Source organism: Aquarana catesbeiana, linkage group LG05 (assembly GCF_042186555.1).
Source record: "Aquarana catesbeiana isolate 2022-GZ linkage group LG05, ASM4218655v1, whole genome shotgun sequence".
Classification (NCBI taxonomy): Eukaryota; Metazoa; Chordata; class Amphibia; order Anura; family Ranidae; genus Aquarana; species Aquarana catesbeiana.
Genome location: NC_133328.1, coordinates 128,657,350 through 128,677,171, shown reverse-complemented (window position 1 = coordinate 128,677,171; position 19,822 = coordinate 128,657,350). Strand labels below are relative to the sequence as shown.

At 41.7% G+C, this 19,822-nt stretch overlaps 2 protein-coding genes across 4 annotated transcripts in view; one reads left to right on the top strand and one right to left on the bottom strand.

Moving 5' to 3' along the window:
* Positions 1-19,822, bottom strand: part of BTD (biotinidase) — a 118,940-nt gene that overhangs the window by 84,806 nt on the left and 14,312 nt on the right. Inside the window, exon 2 of one of the 3 annotated variants that reach the window (XM_073630187.1) lies at positions 5,001-5,137. The exons of the other annotated variants lie outside the window; for them this stretch is intronic. The gene's annotated coding sequence lies outside the window, so the exon portion shown is untranslated. The remainder of the gene's footprint in view (positions 1-5,000; positions 5,138-19,822) is intronic. 3 annotated transcript variants of the gene reach the window in all.
* On the top strand, positions 87-5,940 carry LG05H2orf66 (linkage group 05 C2orf66 homolog). The gene is made up of 3 exons (XM_073630190.1): positions 87-299; positions 389-509; positions 5,021-5,940. Exons 1-3 carry the CDS (start codon positions 250-252, stop codon positions 5,177-5,179), a joined length of 330 nt encoding a protein of 109 aa, XP_073486291.1. The 5' UTR covers positions 87-249; the 3' UTR covers positions 5,180-5,940.

Here is a 19,822-nt window from a genome sequence, read left to right as displayed (position 1 = left end):
CTCAAAGTTTTATCAAACAAGATTTTTATTCAAACTTACTTTTATTCCACAGCTTTTTCCTATTCCCCGGAGTACACCCTGAATCCTTCATGACAATCTCAAAAGGACTCTAATTACTGCTCTATTTGTGGGAGAACAAAGCAGGTCAACTGATATGGCTCATCTGCACACATATTCAGTGTGGGAAGCAGATTACCATTAAGGCATATAAATTGAGTCAGTGAAGCTGGCTGTCACTCTGTTCAGCGGATGACGGGGAAGCAGTGCTGGACACAGACTAAGCATCTGTTTTCCATAAGGTAAGTAGCCATAATGGCGGAAGTAGACATCTGCTTGTGGATTCTTTACACTCTCTATTTAGATTCTATTTTTACATTTATTTTCTCAGGATGAAAGAGTCTTATTTTGTGGCAGTCTATGTAATATCTCTACTTATTGCAAGCGTAGCTGCTCAGTCATCCAGAGAGAGAGAATGGAAGTCTCTGGGAAATCCATACAACAGGGACTTGGTAATGGCTGTTTATGTACTTTAGTTAAAAAGTTATTTAAAGTGTTGCATGTTTCACAGTTGGATTGTAGATTTCAATCTGATGTTTTAAATATTTTCACTTGCATTCCTCCATCTCTGACCACCTTCTGTATAGTGTCCTAGCTGTCTCTTTCGTCAATACTTTGACTTGTTGACATAAGAACAAGCATGCAGCAAGTGAAGTCAGAAATCCAAATGTGGATGCGTGTTCTGGGTCAGTGACACAAGTACCAAAGTCACTGGATCAGAATAGAGGACAAAACTAGAACTTGGAAGAGTACAAGTAAGCAGTGGCAACCTACAATTTCCCTCAGTATATGCTTCCTTCCATGGTAGAATTGGATTGAACTGTGTTTTATTATATTTTTATGTTTTATTTTATTTGCATTATTCTTTGCAATAGTGAAAAAAGTTTATTCTAATTTTAATAACAGCAAATCTGTAATAATACTATACTAATAATAGCAATACCAACTCATTCTGTAATAATAGTAATAATAGCAATATCAACCCAAACTGTAATAAGAGTAATAAAAGCAATGTCAACCTAATCAATAATTATATTAATATCAACACCATCTGTAATAGTAGTACATAATAATATCAATATAAACTCAAATCTGTAATACTAATAATAGCAATACCAATCCATTCTGTAATAGTAATAGCATTATCAACCCAATTATTATTACTAATAATAATAATAATGTCACCTCAATCTGTAATAGCAGTAATAATAGCAATATCAACTCAAATCCGTAATAGTAATACCAACTCAATTTGTAATAATGCTAATAGAAATATCAACCCAATCTGTTATAATAGTAATAACAGCAGTATCAACCCAATTTGTAATAGCAATATCAACCTAATGTAGAATAACAACGATATCAACCCAATCTGTAATAATAGCAATAATGACTCTGTAATCATAGTAATAATAGCATGTTAGAAAATTAAAAGTTAATAGCCAAAACTGTTGATTTGGGATAATTTTCTGTAACTCTCCTGACATATGTGAATTTTCACTTCAAAGCCAATTGTGCAGATAAAATAAGCATCTGCTTTTTACATAATTGCATACCTGAACCACAATTTAGCTTGAGACAATTCTCAACTCCTTTAGCAAATCAGACTCTGTATTTCAACAGTTGTTAAAGCTGAACTCCAGGTATGATCTGTAGTGTATAGTTATATGGGTCCAGCTTTGTACATAAGTATGTATATCTCAAACCTGAGGGTAGCTTGGGAAGCTGACAAATCACTAATAGTCTGCGCTACTTCAGTGATAGCCGTGATCTTTCAGGTCCTGTGCCAATTGGCTTTCTCTCTGCACTTTAACCATAGGGAGTCACTCGCTTGGTACTGCTGTCATTTACAGAACGCCATGCATTTTTTTTTCATGAATCCAAGGCATTTTTTGATTGGACGAGGTGGGGAGGAGAGGAAGTAACGTCACCATCATTGAAAAAAAAAAAAAAATGGCGTTCTGAAATGACGGCAGTGCCAAGCGAGTGACCTGTGCAGTCAGTGTGTAGAGGGGAACTCGCTCGGCACATAACCTGAAAGATCGAGGCTAGAACTGGAGTAGCATGGGCTACTACAGTGATTGTCAGCTTCTCCAACAGCCCCTTAGGAATGAGATCTACATGGTTACATTGGCACAAGCCAATATCATACCTGGAATCCAGCTTTAAGCAAGTATGGCTGGGTGACAGCAACAAAATGCAAAGCGCCGTGTAGCGGCTATTCTATAAAGCTCTAGCACTAAAGTATACTTAAAGCCAAAACTTTTTTAGTTTTGAAGGAATACTTAAAACCCCTGTTAGGAAAAATAATTAATTAATTAAAAAAACAACACTGTGTCCCACTGGAGAGGATTCCTTTCACTTTCTGCCCCAAAAATGCACTGGGTACTGACAAGAAATTCTCTGTTAGAAATTTGTTGTTGGAACAGATGACCACATTGGAAGATTACCCTCTATTCTTGTTCTGGTGACTCTATTGCTCTAAGCTTGTGGACAGGACTCTATTCTATTGCATCTAGTTACTGCTATTTATCATTACACATACACACACACTAATGGTAAGTGAACAAACAGTAAACTGCAATTCATTTTATGAGCAATTATTCATTCTTTGCACTTTGAACAATAACACATCTTTTAGACTGCAGTTACCCTGTGTGCTAATCAGTGGCTTGTACTGACACAATATACAGCCCAGAAGCCAGTGTTACCTATAGGAATCTTAGACAAAGTCCAACCCAACAAAGTTACTTTTGTGATCCCCAAGAGCTATTGGATAATAGTCTAAGGATGCCATAAGGCTTTACAAATCTCTGAACCTGGTAGCCAGTGTGCAAAATTGTGTGAAAATTGAATGAAAATTTTATCAGTGCTAAGTCAGTGTTCATCAACCCTGTCCTCAGGGCCCACTAACAGGCCAAGTTTGCAAGATAACTGAAATACATCACAGGTGATATCATTTGCTGCTCAGTGATTGCAGTATTCTAGTCTGCATCTCCCCAAGGTAATACATAAAACCTGACCTGTTAGTGGGCCCTGAGGACAGGGTTGATGACCACAAGTGACTCCCCCTGCCTCCAATGTGTAGGGCTGCTCTGCACTGGCACTAAGCCTCACCATAAAATACTAAGCAGCCAAACAATGGCTATGGTATTGAAGCATTGGATTGTGAGTAAGGCTGTGGCTGTAAGACAAGTTTAGTCCTACACTGTGGATTTTGTGCCCAGGAGAACAGCTTCCCTAAAACAATTTAAATTATTGAAAAAGTAGTTGCAAGCATATTTTTGACGGCTAGTCAATCATGCTGTTCTATATAGAAACATAAATCTGACAGTTTTCCTTTAAGACCCACTGCTAGGTCCATGTTTGGACTAAGGCATTCAAGTCAACAGACATCATAACATCTATTACTTATATAGGCAACAATCTTGTAATGTATATAAATACTATGATAATACAACATACGTGGCTGGGCAGCTCTTGGGGCAGGCTTCAGGTTTATGCAGAGCTGCAGGTGCACATATGGGAGCGGTAACATTGCCAGCTTGTTATGGCCTACACATTCACCGATCTGTGGGCAGACTTTAGGCTGCACATGGATGAGGCCATTCCCAGTGGTAGCAATCACACTGAAACAACTGGCATGCTGTGCAATGGCACATCAGCTTGGAGTACAGTGGAGTCTGCAGTCAAAAGTTACAATGCTGAACCTCAGTAGACAGCAAGGCAGCATTGTTACCATATGGAACGAAGATTCAGAATGGTTTTACACTTACATACCTTTAGGGTTTACATACCAAGTAATATGTATTGTCGTTTAAAAAGGTCACAGTAATTCTTTTAAAAAAACTCCTTTATCTCCCTTTCTTATCAAAAGACTGGTAACCATCTTTGTTTAGGGCAAATACCTATTTTTTTTAAATAAACTGTCCCAGAGATGAGAGGGTTATGCAAATCTTAATGGCTGTGAGGGTTAGTTAATAAAGCTGGAGAGTGAAAAATCTGGTGCAACCAATCAGCTCCTAAGTTTTATTGCCAAAGCTTAATTGAGCTGAAGTTAGAAGCAGATTGGCTACCATGCACAGCTGCACCAGGTTTAGTAAATCTCCCCCTGTGTTTCTCAGCTGTGTGCACATTTCTCAAACAGCTACTTACAAATCCCGGTTGAGCGGTTCATAGGTGGCTTAAATTTCAGCCTTCCAACTCACAAAAGAGAGAGAAAATCGTTTGATTCTCCGTAATCTCCATTGTGTTGCTGCTGATACTGCCAAACAGTGACTGCATCTGATAGGTGATCATTTTTTAAGCGGCTCAGTCAATTTTTAAATCTACCTTTATCAAGCTGGGTGACACTTGCAGGGCCAGCCATGGCTCAAAATGCCAGCCACCTATGGTGGCCTCTACTTAACTGCCTCTCTACGTGGGAGCTGCATCAGTGTAAAGCTACACAACTATATAGAAAACTGCTTTATTCCCCCATCAACACAGTGTTGATGGGGGAATCCCTCCCATGGAGCTATTGTATTCCGAAAGTCTGAAAGCAAATCACTTCCGCTAGCTACAGCTGCACACAGTGATTGCATGAAAAAATCCTGACAGGCTGGTTGTACTCAAGTCAATGAATGGGTCGACTTTAGTAAAACCAGCCTGCCCATAGGTTCCGATTCCTTGATCTGTCTATGGCCAGCCTATGAATTTATTAGCCCACCTCCACCCCATTCTCCCATATGACTTGCCAAAAAGTTACAATAAACAGTATAAGCCAATGGAAGGCCTTTATTATTGTAGATTTAAAATGACAGAATTCTGGAGCTCAAGGACGGTTTTCCAATGACAAAAAAACAAAAGGCAATCCCTGCATAACTGTAGGTGTTTAAATAGGATAAGTGAATGTACTATTAAAGAAAGTGTATCAGTTGTGTAATATGGTCTCTGCCACTCACTATTATTGTCTATATCTCAGTTTTTCAAATTCTTGAAGTCATACATCACCGAGAGAGGAACACATATGATGAATCCGGGAATCAAGGACAAGCTTGAAAGTGACTTGAAAGTTAATGGAGAGTCCAAATACAGAAACCTGCAGCAATACATGAACAACAATGAGATAGCGGACATCTAATTCATAATGCCTGGCTGAATACCATTTCAAAAACCATTATAATGTATGTAAGCGGTGTGTGACTGCTTCTGAAGCTCTTTAAAAAGGGCTTTCCGCATTCTAAAGACTTAGGCTGGGTTCACATACATGCGGCTGTGGTTTGCAGTCCAGAATTTGGTGCGTTTCTGTTCACCAATTCAGGTGCAAATTTTTCCCTGAGTTCGCACCTGAACCAGAGCCAAAAACGCACAGGACCTTTTTCAAAACCGCATCACATGTGTGAACCGGCTCCATTGAAAGCCGTCCACATTCACGTTTTGGAAATTGGATGCGGTTAAAACCGCATCCAATTCCCATATATGTGTGAACCAAGCCTTACTGTTGACTTTTACAAGCTTTTCTACATTTTTTATAAATACAATGCCCTTTCTCTCTAATGATTTAGTTCTTTATTTACAGTATATGAGTATATCACTATGATGCAGAGATGTTCAAACACACAAATGGCCTTAGCGGTTTTCCTTGGCAATACAAAAAGGAAGAAAAAACACTGGCTCCACAATAAAAACTATACCCATATGAACAGAAAATAAACTCTAAAAAGAGAATCAGTAAAAGTATCAGAAAAGCATGTAAAACAAACAGACTTGAGTATTGCAAAGCTGGAAAACTCTTTTTAAATATTATTAATACATGTACATATGTGTTCTGTCACATTCTATATTAATGGACAATGTTTTTTAGATCATCTGCTGTAATAAAGCTTTACTGTAATTTTAAAATTCTTGTTTTTTTTTGGTTCAATCATTTTTATTGGGTTTTTCAAGACAGAACAAAATTAGCACCAATTTTGCCCACGCAGGGGCTAAGAAAGAAACATTCCAACGTACGAAACATTGTAAGGTGCCAAATAAAGCCAGGACCATAAAAAGTATGAACAAGTAAAAGGGAAGGCCCAGTAGGACATGGAGTAGGCTTACCTTATGTGGTACAAGCCAAAACAAGGAAAAGATAAGAAAAGAAAATAAGAAAAGGGAAAGGATTAGGGTATTAGAGACCTCAAGTGTAAAAGATAAGGGGTGGGGGGGTGACATGGACTCGGGACTGTCTCACGCGTCAGTCACACAGGACCAATACTAGCCGGATGTAATGATGGAATGCATACTCGATCCAAGGTTCCTATATTTTGAGAAACTTGGAGTGGGAGTCCTTTAACATACTAGACATCTGTTTGGTAATGTCATATGATCTTTCACTCCCTGGAACGAGAACACAGGTTTTTTCCAGGCCTGGGGGATGATTTGCTTGGCTGATAGAAATAAGTATGATGGCAATTTCTGTTGGTGGGTGCATAGGCCCAGGATAGGACAGTGTAGTAAGGCTAATTTAGTGTCTTTGTGGATTGTCAAATGAAACAACGTGCCCAGCAGGCCAAAGACCTGGGACCAAAATCCTATCAGTCGTGGACTTGTTCACCAAACATGGAGGACATCCATGCGATGGCTGCAACTCCTAAAGCAGTGGCTGCTATAGGCAATCCGGGCGGGAATCAAGTACCATTTCAGGAGAACGTTATGTAAATTCTTCTTTTAATCAGATTTTCTTGAATTCACTGTAAGGAGCTGGTGCCTAATACAATACTTCCCTTTATAGGATGACTATTATTGTTTTTTAAAAGAGACCAGTGTAGTTATACTTAAGAGTACCCATAAACTCACAGCATTGGACTATGCAAGCCTTGAATGAAGTACATTTTAGAGGTAAAAATGTTTTTGTTTCACAGTTTGTAACAAGGGTAGGACACAACATCAACAAGGGTACAAAAAGTCAGCAAAATGGCTATCGCCCACAGCATGGCATGTACGGGTCCAGAAGGAACAATCTAAACCAAATATTGTGTAATTTAAAGGAGACCAGGCTTAACCACTTCAGCCCCGGAAAAATTTACCCCCATCCTGACCAGAGTACCTTTTGGCGATACGGCACTGCGTCACTTTAACTGACAATTGCACGGTCGTGCGACGTTGTACCCAAACAAAATTTACGTCCCTTTTTTCCCACAAATAGAGCTTTCTTTTGGTGGTATTTGATTGCCTCTGTGGTCAAATACCATGACAATTTAGAAAAAAAAAAAAAACACATTATTTTTTACTTTTTGCTATAATAAATATTCCCCAAAAATATATAAAAAAGCAATTTTTCCCCCCTGTTTAGGCCGATATGTATTCTTCTACATATTTTTGGTAAAAAAAATCTACAAAATAGGGGATAGATTTATAGCATTTTTATTATTATTTTTTTTTACTAGTAATGGCGGCGATCTGCGATTTTTATCATGACTGCGACATTATGGTGGACACATTGGACAATTTTGACACATTTTTGGAACCATTGGCATTAATACAGCAATCAGTGCAATTAAAAATCCATTGATTACTGTAAAAATGTCACTGGCAGTGAAGGGGTTAACAGTGGGGGCGGTAAAGGGGTTAACTGTGTTCCCTGGGAGGTGATTCTAATTGAAAGGGAAGGGACTAACTACAGGAAGTGACAGATCGTGGTTCCTAGCTAATAGGAACACACGATCTGTCACTCCTGTCACAACAGAATTTACACACACTCATCCCTGTTCTGTGTCTCCAGGTCATGATCGCTCGTGGCCGGCATTCATCGCGACCGTTGGCCACGAGCATCGGCACCCCCGCTGTGCAGCGGGTACGCGCGCCTGCTATCCAGACCCCGTGAGCCCACGTATAGTTACGTCGTTTCGCGCAGGGGAGCCAACCTGCCGCAGTAAAACTGTGGCGGCTGGTCCGGAAGCGATTAATATAAACAGCATAATCAAATTAGTAATATAGTAGTACTGAAACAAAAATAGTGGATATATGCTTATCAGAAAACAATTATATGTCCATTGTTTGGTCCTCAATAGCGGGTGATCCAAACATAGCCTGGAAAATAGTGCGTTCAAGCAATAATTGTAGAAGGAAAAAAATAGTAAAGAGGAAGGGGGGGGGGGAGAGAAAGAAGACGTTAAAAAAAAATAAAAAAAAAAAAAAGGGAGGAGGAGCTGGGATGAGAGGAGAGAAATAAGGGGCCAGAGGCCCAACTGGTCAACAGAGGTCTCGCATGAGTGATAACAAGTACAGTAGGAGTTTAAACGAGGGAGGTGAGTATCAGAGATGTGTCACATGACTGGACTGTGGCAGGTCTGAGCTAAGGGAGGGCTAATGTTGCACCCTCAAAAGTTGTGGTTCCAAAAGAAGTGGATCCAAATATATGAAGTACATTTTAAAAAAAAAGTAGGGCACGCAAATAATACATTCACATTTGTTTATAGGAATTTGTTTTCCAGAAACACTTTTACTTAGAAAAGGGAGATACATTTCCTGACAACCTGTGAATTCATTTAGTAGTTTGGGTATATCCAGTCCAGGCCATAGAATGTTCCTCCAACGAGTGGCTGCAAGTGTCTGCTCTAAAGAGGTCCACAGACATAATGACCATCACTGAGTCGAGACAAACTGTGTAAGTGGGACACTTACAAACTCCCTGATGATCCAATGTTACCATGTCTATACTCAGGTTACATTCTCGGTCAGTGTCTGTGTGTGGAGTGTGCATACACAGGAGTTACGCCATCCTGCACAGACCAGTAACAACAGCCAAAGAACTGGCACCCAGAAGGCTGGAGAGGAGATGCTGGAAACAGCTAGGACCTTGCAGAGGTGGGGCGGCTGGAGGAGAGGCGAGTATTGTGTAAGTGAAAAAATAAAATTTTTTTTTTGGCTTCGGTGCCCATTTTTCTTACACCAATGTGTAAACATAATTATGGACAGGGTGACGTCTGACATAAAGAAAATTATAAGAATAACACATTTTGCAGTAAAATAGTACATTTATTCTAACTGTACATCAGAGGTCCCTACCAAGGAGAGGGACTAGTGCGAAACAAAAGGAACAAATTAATTTGAGCCCAAAACATACACAGTCCTAACAAATGAAGAAAAGTTGGAACATTTAAAAAGGTAGATTTCTTAATTATTCTGTACTCTATGGCCTTCTTCACATAGGACATAGTACATGGTGTGTACAGCAAGCTTTGTAAAAGATTTGCAGAGATTTTTATTTTGTTAAAGCCTTTAGCGTACCATTCAGTTCTGGTTAAGGGAGGTTAACATGGATCTTAATGGAAGTACAAAAAAATCACTTTGAATAAGCTTCTCGTATGCCACAGTATTCTTCAGAAAAGCTTGCTGAAAGGCTGCTATAGTTGTGCTTTAAGTGACAGTCCTATTTGTGAATAATAAAAAAAAAAAAAAAGTAAAGTGACGCCCCTAAAGTGGAACTGAAGAGCTCTTTAAACGCAGGGTTCTACAAACTTCTTAGTATGAGGGCCACATTGTATATTTTACAAATATTAGCAGGCTGAAATAAAAATCTGTTTTACATCCAAGAGTGCCCAGAAGAGTTCCCCTATACAACCATGTGTGTCCAGCAAAGTCCCTCCCTTACATATCTGTGTGCCAAGCAAAGTTCCCCCTTACATCCATGTATGCCCACTAGAGTTCCTCCTTACCTTTCAGAGGCAGAACTGCAGGGCAGAAAGGAGGAAGCAGAGAAAGTCTAGATGGCGGAAGTCCAGTCCTCCAGTAAATGTTGGGGGGGGTGGGGGGGGATGGCTAGCAGGCCTAGCAACCAACTAACCATATTGTAAGGGATCTGCGCCAAGGACTGCAGGGGGGGGGGGTTATAGCTGGCTGGCAGTGGACACACCAGTCTCTGTATTATGACCCACAGACTGTCACACCCACAGCCAGCCAGCCGGATTATTTTCATGGACATTTGTAGTGGTCTGGGTGCACAGTTGTGGCACAGTAGTCCCTTTAAAAATGGCCAACTGGCTGTCAAAAAGAGAAAAAAAAAAAAAAAAAGTGTCAGTATCCTCTTGTGAACACCTGCCAGCCACCCCCTTGCCACTGTTAAAAGCAATCCACTAGGGATTGCTTTTCACAGACAATGCAGGTGTAAACAAGGCCTTATACTATATGTTTTCAATATTACAAACTAGGCATTTGCAAATTATATATAATATTATATATAATGCCTAGTATCTGTAGCTTACTGGTTAAGTATGCATTGCTGACGCCCAGGGGGAGGATTGTCACCCCCACCTCACTCTGATTTGCCCATTACAGGCAGTCCCCGATTTACAAACAAGATAGGGTCTGTAGGTTTGTTCTTAAGTTGAATCTGTAAGTCAGAACAGGTAAATTTTTTAAGGGTAAAAACAATGATTTTTAAGCTTTTTGGATAGCATAGGGAAGGGTTAACACCCCTGTAACGTTTGTTTTGCTGTTTATGCCCCTGTTCAGAACATTTCACCTCACTTTCTGCCCCAATGACAACTGGATTTTGAAAATTTTGGGTTGTTGTGGAAACAAGCCTTGATGATAAAGCATCAGTGGAGACATCTTGTTCCCATAATAACTTACAGGAGTGAATTTCCCTTCACTTCCTGTTGTCTCCCTCCATTTGTAAGAGTCATTTGTAAGTCGGATGTTTGTAACTAGGGGACCACCTGTGTAGCGACCTGGCACTACTATGTATTACCTCATGACTTGGCCACTTTACATCCCCTCCTACTTTGATCACCTGTTGCTGGCGACTCACATGGCCACATGCTTTACTTGGTCTTGGCCCCTACAAAGCAATGAGGCACGCTGATAGCGTTCCGCAAAGGGGACTCCTTTGTCTGCCAGAAACAGCTCCAGGATCCCCAGGGTAGGTACCTTCTCTGACGGTACTTTTTTTTTACTTATTATTCTCTGAACACCTCCAAAAGTTCCTTTCCTATCTCACTTGCTCAACCTCTTGTCCGCCCACGTGAAAGGCACGGTGTTCCTGTGTGGAGACTCAAACTTAGTCATGTATACAGACTTTAATAAATCCGCTGATGGCTCCCGCCAGTCCAACCCTGACTCTGACCATTTCCTGAACATTTACACTTTGGCTAGCCTGGTCGATGTGTGGTGGGAACTGCACCCACTACGGATTATTTTCAACAAAATGCAGATTCCGTCTCCTCGCCGGCTTATGCCCTCCGAAGGTTTCTCCGACGGAATTCTGCTCAAGCGGTCTTGCCTACATACGGTCACACCAAAGTCCGACCGTCCAGAACGCGGTGATGTACAACGGGACTAGAAAAAGGAAGTAGCCAATAGTTTCCGTCTCATACTTGCTTCAGAGCATGCGTCGTTTTTGGTCCGTCGGAACAGCATACAGACGAGCAGGTTTCCCGATAGGAATTGGTTCCGTCTAAATATTTAGAACATGTTCCATTTCTAGGTCCGTCAGAATTTTTGAAAAAAAAAGTCCGATGAGGCATACAACATGATCGGAATAGACGATGAAAAGCTTCCGTTGGAATTTTTTTGTCGGACATTCCGCTCGTGTGTATGCGGCATTACAAGGCTGCTGCATGTGACCACCTGATCAACATCACCTCCCAGAGATTGGGATTGGGATCAATGCAGACTTCTATTGGAACCGGAGCTGGACTCGGCCCCTAAGACCCACAAATCACACCCTTCCAAAGTCACTAGGCTTCACCTTGAGAAATTGATGGCGGAGAAGAAACTCTGACTGATACATCTGAGAAGCAGCTCCGTTGGGCTGGTCAGAAATTGTATGCACATATTAATAAGCTGGGGGCCATGCTGACCTACAATTCAACTCACCATAAACCTATTGCCTTATGCACACGCCGTCACGTTCTCACAAGCAATCCCCAATAAGTTCTTTGGGAATTTTGGCACTCACCACCTGGCTCATTTGTATTCGGCTCCTGATTCCTATTTTGGCAGCCAGGGTCAACACATTTTTGGGCATAAGGACCAAGTCAGGTTTGCGTCTCTGTGCACTGTGGTTTGCAGAGCGGTTCAGCTTATACACCTGGCCAGACTGTTCCAACTGGACTATGGTTTTATACCTAAATGTTCGGAAAGCCTTTGACTCTTTGTCCTGGGATTATATGTTCTTCACTCTCCAAAATTGGGGCTTCCAAGACACTTTTTGGCTTAGATTTCAGCTTGGATTGCTAGCTAACAGCAACACTCAAATATGTGGGGTTTGAATTGGCCCCTTTTTCTATCTGTTGGAGTGTGAGACAGGGATACCCCCTATCTCCTATTCTCTTCAGCCCACCTGGATATTCGAGGCTTCGACCTTGAATCAGAACACCACAAGCTTATGCTTTTTGCATACAATATATATTACTGTACGTCTCTGCCCCCCACACCTCTTTGCCAAATTTATTTCCAGTCCTCTTCCCCATATATAATCTTCTTTGGATGCCCCCTTCACATCACCCTCAGAGTTGTGACCCTTTTTTACTTCACCTCTTACAGCTTTGGGACGCTAAAATATTCTATCAATCTTATCTCTCCTCATTTGCCCTTGCCTGATGTCCTCCATACTTCTCAATTTTTGCCAGCCTATGACAACCCGCCAGCGTCTTGCTGGTGGCAAATGAAGGGAATCAAATAGGTTTATGAACTTCTATCTTTGAATGGAGTAAAATCCATCAGCTGCCTGAAGCAGCACTGGCATCTCCCGACTTCAGAGGAGTTTGGTCATCTCCAAATCTCGCAATATGTTCGCAGCCTCCTCAAACATCGGGCTGGTCCCCCTAAACAGCGGACCTCCTTTGAGATCCATTGCCGGAAAGATCCACATCTGAAAGGCCTCATTTCTGATCTCTTTTCCTCCCTGGTAAACACCTCAAGTGGGGGGCAAACTCTCATATGTGGCAAAATGGGAAACAAGACTTGGGTAAGTCCCTGGATCAAACAACCTGAAATAGTATTTGGCTTGCATCCTGTAAGTGTTTCCAGAATATTCTTGCCCAGGAAAATTCCTTTAAATTGTTTTCCCAGTGGTACTTGACCCCTGATCGCACTTCACGATTCACTCCTAGCATGTCTCTGATATGTTTTTGGATCTGTAGAGAGCATGATACTCTGCTGCACATTGGGTGGACCTGCCCCAAGGCAATTTGCTTTTGGACCCAGGTACTGTATACATGATGATTAGAACTGTACTGAGTGTACACCTGGCCCATGATTGCAGCACTGTTAAAAAAATCATAGGAAGTTTGCAAGCTTTGCTTTCCTGGCAGCATGCCAGACATAAAGCCTTGAAACAACCATTTCTAAACATAGCAGAAGTGAAGCACCACCTCATGGGGACTATGATGCATGAGTCTTGAATGACACCTCCATCTTGGACCTGCACCAAACCTTGCTTTTGTGTTGACAATCAGTGAGCAGCGTTGAGCCATGGACATGTGGCTATATCCTGCGTGACCCCCCCCCACACTTCTCTTTCTCTCAGCTACTGCTGGATTCCGTCTTTCCTTTTGTTTGCTGGTCTGCGAGTTACTGCTGAGGCCATTTCTCCCCTAGGTTGTGGATTGTATCTACAACAGGTGGATCAGGCCCTACATGGTAGGGCTGTTTCCTAGCATTACCACAGCCCATTGTTATTCATTCTGTTTGTTGTTATGTTGGTGGTGACTCTTCTGTTTTGATTAGCTCTTGTGGCTTATGGCATTTTTATATGCTTTCTATTGCTCTTTATACTGGACATTTTTTGCAATGTTATGCAGTTAAAACTATTGATAAAATTATTGTAAAATAATTGAAAGGCAAAACATTTGTGTACAGATATAAAACAAATATATAAATACCCTTTTTCCATTGTTTTATTATAAGTTATCACATTCCCTCTGTTCTCAGCTGCATAAGAACATAAGAGCTGGGGAGGAGACACACAACAGCACACTGATCTTCCCAGTGAAAGGCTGTGCAGGAGGGGTGGTGTCAGTCAGGATAAGTCTCATCATTGGAGGAGAGCAGGCTGAGTTCCCAGCATAGTTAGAGAACTGACCACTCCTGCTTTCTCCTGCTTAGTGTGGTCAGATTTTTATAGGAAAGCATACAAGTACGTAGTACAGCAGGCACATACTGTATCATGAATATTAAATGTTGGTTTTACATATTATTTAAACTGTAAAAACAATAATGTAACATATATTGCAGCTTCCTTTATTTTCGCCTGGTGATCTGACCAGTAAGGAGGGGTGTGGAAATTTTGAAAAATAACTACTTGCCCAAGGGACAAAATAAAAAAAAATTTGGGTCCCAATCTACTTGTCCTTCATGACAATCTACTTGTCCTAATATAAAAATATGTTTTCCCAGGATGGAAAATATGAAGGGTTAATGTTTTTTTTATTAGCCAGAGGTGCTGTCGCTTTAAATATTTTTCTTTGATCTGTGTAATCAAATGCTTTCCATTTTTAAAAATGGTGCAGGGGAAACCAGAAGTGATATATACTCATCGCTTCCTGCTTCCTTTTTTCCGGCCTTTGTTCGCCTCTATGATAAACGATTGATTGTCCCGGTGGGACGGGATAGCCCGCAGAAGGCGGTGGGGGAGGGACATCCTCTCCTGTTGTTTGTAAAAGTGATCCAGTGGCTAATTAGCCACTTGGGTTGCTTTTACAAGAGTCACCTATCTGCTCTAAACCCTGCTGCTTGCCCGCAGCAAAGCTAAATATATATATATATATTAAAAAAAAAAAACTTCTTGCCTGGCACCCGGAACTGCATGTCCCAGGAGTCAGGCGATAGGAGTGGAACATCCCTGAGCAAGTCTGTTATTTTTCAACTTCCATTAACAGAACAAGCTGTCCAGCAAAAGCAGCAGTTAGGGCTTTTTCCAGCATTCTAGTTCTACAGAAGTTGATGGTTAGAGCACCTTCTGTCAAGCAGAAACGGCCATATGATTTAATATTCGGCTGGTTCCAGCTGAACCGGCCAAATGTTGATCCAACTATGGGTGGCTTTAGCTGGAGTTCAGCTTTAGTTTGGTAACGGAGCCCATAAAAATCTGTTAGTGCACCTAACACTACCCCAGGGTTTGACAAATGTGCTTTAAATATAGGAGCCAGCTTAAAAGGCCAGTTTTTTCTTTATAACAAAGCTTTATTTTCAACTAGGGTTGCACCATGTTTTTTTTAAGTACTCGCTGATACCGATTACCGATACTTTTTTTTAATGTCATGACAGTGGCACTAATATGCAGCACTGATGGCCACTGATGAGGCAGCACTGAAGAGGAGGCACTAATAGGTGCCACTGATGAGGCGTGCACTGTCAGTAGTTTTTTACTATTTTATTTTTTTATACAATTTTATTTTTTACAATTTTTTTTGTAAACAGACCCCTGACATCTCCCTTTTGAGACAGGGAAATGGAGTGAGGACACAGATTCCCTAGTACCTTTCTCAGCAGCCTCAGCTGCACTGAAGATAAACACAGCTTACGATGCTCAGTTAGGAATGGACAGTCAGTGATCACTGACTGTTCATTCAGAAAAGGAAGGCGCCTGTAATTGACAGATTTACCGGCTCCTTCCTCCGCTCTCCCCATCCTGACAGATCCAGGATGAGGGGGGATCGGAGGAGGACATCGGAAGCCAGAGGCGGACCTGGGGGACAGTCGGGGGTGATTGGTGCAGCGGAGGGGGGGAATTACAAGCAATGATCTCCCTGTATAGCTTTCAATAAAGCAGCTGACATCTGCGGGAGGGAGACGAAGAGAAGTGGCTGTCAGAAAAGCTATCCAGGGAGATTGGTGCTTGTAACTGCCCCCACCACCGCACTGATCCTATGTGAAGCTGCCCAGCCCCCCACCCAGCTACGCTGAGGTGTACTGGCCTCCTGCTGGGAGGTATCGGATCAAGCATCAGAGCATTTGCATGATTACAAGTACTCGCTCAAATGCTTGGTATCGGCACCGATACTAGTATGTAGCCCTGATGTGTATCATTACAGATCTACAACACAGGTTTACACACAGAGAATACACGGAGGTGCCAGTATGAGAAGAAAGAAAAAAACTTTAGCTATGCTTGCAGGTAAACAGCAGAGCTAAAGTTTTTTTTTGTTGTTGTTTTTACATGTTAGTCACTTGCCTACCCCTCTGGGTGATCTATGTACAAACTTTTTGCAGATTCCTACCTTTTGTTGTGCTGAAGAAATCCCTGTGTGTTTGTCTGTGCCCATGTTCAAAAGTGAGTCTAATAGTGGTTTCATAATTATCAACCAGCTGCTGCACCTGCAAAGCTCTAATGAGGAAAATTGCTGGGCCTGCATCCCTTTAGATGTGATTTCCTTTTGGGAGTATATCACCAAAAAATTAAATTTTTGTTGCAGGGGTTGCCTGAAATCTGACTTTTGTATATTAGTGTAGACTTCTGGGAAAATCAGTGAGCCAATCACACAAGCAGTGAGAGAGAATGGGGAAAATACTACGCAAAACCAAAAATTAAGATAATAAAATAGCTGCTAACACTCAAACAAAGTTCAAAGCAATATACAAAAATTATGTGTAGCGCTAACAAATGTGACCGTGTGAGTGGAAACATATAAACAAGTGACTAAAGATACAGTACACATGGGTGCAAGCACTTGTAACTAAAAGTAGTCAATACTCATAAATATATGATAACTATAAACACAAAATTAGAATTGTGTGAATTGTGAGTAAATACAACACAAATTATGCTTTTGAAACACGAGATGTCATGAATACAGTCCAAAATGGGTGCATGAGAAATGGGAAAAGTTCTTATTCCCCTGTTTCCAGATAAGCTTTTTGACATATAATCCGGATGAGCTGGTTGGTATGCCTATGGACACTTCAAAAGGAATTCACAAATAAGAGGTTGGGTACTCTTACAAAATATGATGGACACACATACCATACGGCAGTGGGTCAAACAAGCTCACAATCCTCAATGCCTGGTAGTATGGAGACGCCACGCTGGATACGATGATCAATATGTCACATTTATCTCAATATTAGCCATTTGTGTTAGATGGGGGGATGGGCTATGTCTTTGAGATGCTGTTTCCCATTGGATTGACACTGAGGCCTGAGATGCACGCCATCTCTGCTACTTCCAGTCCCGCCATGATGGGGGCGGTTCTACTTCCTCTTGTACCATTTGCAGCTTATAAATTCAGTAGTAATGTGGGGAGGTAAAATGATGCCCAAGTGGAAGACCTATTGAGTCGAAACGCGTCAGTCTAGCACCTTTTTGCTTCCCACATTGCTTTTATATCTTTTTATCCATTTTGTGATCACTTTTTATCTTGCACTCTGCTGTAAGATTTTTTAAGCTTTAATAACCCATACCTGGTGACCATTCACTTTCCATCATTCCTTGGATTGGCCTGGACTGGACTGACTGTCAGGGTTCATCGCTGCTCGGCCTCGCGACTTGGAGCCGCATATTGATTATCGTACCCAGCGTGGCGTCTCCTTACTACCAGGAATTGAGGATCGTGAGCTTATTTGACCCACTGCTGTATGGTATGTGTCCATCATATTTGGTAAGAGTACCCAACCTCTTATTTGTGAATTCCTTTTGAAGTGTCCATAGGCATACCAACCAGCTCATCCGGATTATATGTCAAAAAGCTTATCTGGAAACAGGGGAATAAGAACTTTTCCCATTTCTTACCCGTTTTGGACTGTATTCATGACATCTTATTGTGTTTCACAAGCATAATTTGTGTTATATTTACTCACATTTCACGCAATTCTAATTTTGTGTTTAGATTGTGTTTATAGTTATCATATATTTAGGAGTATTAGCTACTTTTAGTTACCAGTGCTTGCACCCATGTGTACTATATCTTTAGTCACTTGTTTATATGTTTCCACTCACACTGTCACATTTTTTAGCACTACACATAATTTTTGTAAATCACACAAGCAGGAAATGACATATCTGGGGGGTGTTCTGTATACATTCTGGGTACAGAACACCTCTAGGTAGCCATATTGCATTTCATTTCAAAGAAAATTACAGAGCTGCAGATTGAAAAGGAAAGGCAATAATAATAATTAATTTAATAATATTCAATTACAATAAGGCCATGTGTCTCAATTGTATATACATTTTTTATTTGCTATTTTCTTTTGCCATGAAAAGTGGAATTATCCTTTAAAGCAGGCAGTGAGGAGCCAATATGCCTCTTCATTTCCTGTTAAATGCTCTTTGCAGAGTGATCCGAATGCTGACTGCTCTTCAGAAAGCAAAGAACATTTGAACGAGCCCTTCATTTTTTATTTTTTTATTTTTTTTAGAATTTTTCTTTTTTATTTATTACATTTTTTTTTACTGCCCTTTTAGGGGGCTTTGGTGAAATATCAGGGGTCTAAACAGGTCCCTGATGTCTCACATTTGAGACAGGAAGAAGGGACGGAGGATTCATCAGTCCTTTTCTCTGCAGCTGCACTGGACAGAGAATGAATGGGAAGCGCTCTGAGGCTTCCTGTTATTTAGTAAGCACAGTTGACTATGCTATAGTGATGAATGGACACATAAGCAGTAAGGATTGCTTATTGTGTTCATTCAGGAAAGTAGGAGGCCAGTAAGAAAGGCATATTTAATGGTCCCCTCCCCGCTATTCATCTGCTTCAGCAGCTGCTTCCAGCAGGAGAAGACATAAGCCAGCAGCACTGCGGGGGAGGGAGGCAAACAGGGGCCCCCGACAGCATGTGGAAGGTGGCATGGATCCAAGAACCGATTAACCTGCAGTGCAGCTGGAGGGAGAAAGAAGAGTAAAAGCCTGCAGCACTGCAGGGGGGTCCACAAGAGTCAAGAGTGTCAGCAATAAGGCAGTACAGCTGGCCCTCCAGCTAGGGGCCCCATTTTGAACTGATGGGGCCAGTGTCAGGTACAGGAGGGCTGGCTGTAATGCCTTATCAGCAGCCTTGTGACCTAATGGCAGATGTTGGGGCAGATGGACTTTGAGGTAGCCATCTTGGGCACGCTCAGTAGAATATCCTACTAGGGCAATTTTAGACAGTAACCTATAAACAGCTTTCCGACCACCTCACAAGTACGGCGGCAAAGCGGCCTCTCTGCGCTGGATCACATATTTGATACATGAACCAGCACTTCCGGTTAGGGAGCCCTTTTTCTATCATATATATCGAGTCATAATGGAGGCACATCAATGGAGCAACGAGGAGGAAAGTATAATCTGTTAGTCCAGGGTGACTAAAAAGCTTTATTTGACCAAACTTAAGTGTGAGTTGAGCGCATTTCTTGTGGGGGAACACTGAGGTGAATAGATACAAAGCATGGACTCAACAAGTTACAACTTTCATCTGACATTTTCATTATTTAAATGACATAGGGGGACACACGCGCCACCCACTTAAGGGGGATGCACCCACCACTCATGTAAGGGGGGGGTGCTCCTGCCACCCACTTAAGGGGGGGGGGGGGGGAACGCACTTACCATCGACATAGGGGGACACACCCGCCATCCACTTAAGAGGAGACGCACCCATCACCCACTTAAGGGGGAGGGACACATCTGCCACTCAGGTAAGGGGGAGGGATGCATTTGCCACCAACATAGGGGGACGCACCCACCACTCATGTAAGGGGGAGGGACACCCCCGCCACCCACTTAAGGGGAGATACACCCACCCCTGACAAAGAGGGACGCACCCACCAGGCATGTAAAGGGGCAACGCACCCACCACCCACTTAAGGGGACACACATCCATCACC

Bases quoted from the DNA above. Each gene is read 5' to 3' on its own strand.
- LG05H2orf66 (XM_073630190.1), top strand. From the start codon at position 250: ATGACGGGGAAGCAGTGCTGGACACAGACTAAGCATCTGTTTTCCATA. The intron at 300-388 runs GTAAGTAGCCAT...TTATTTTCTCAG, and splicing joins AAGCATCTGTTTTCCATAAG to GATGAAAGAGTCTTATTTTG. The intron at 510-5,020 runs GTAATGGCTGTT...TCTATATCTCAG, and splicing joins ATCCATACAACAGGGACTTG to TTTTTCAAATTCTTGAAGTC.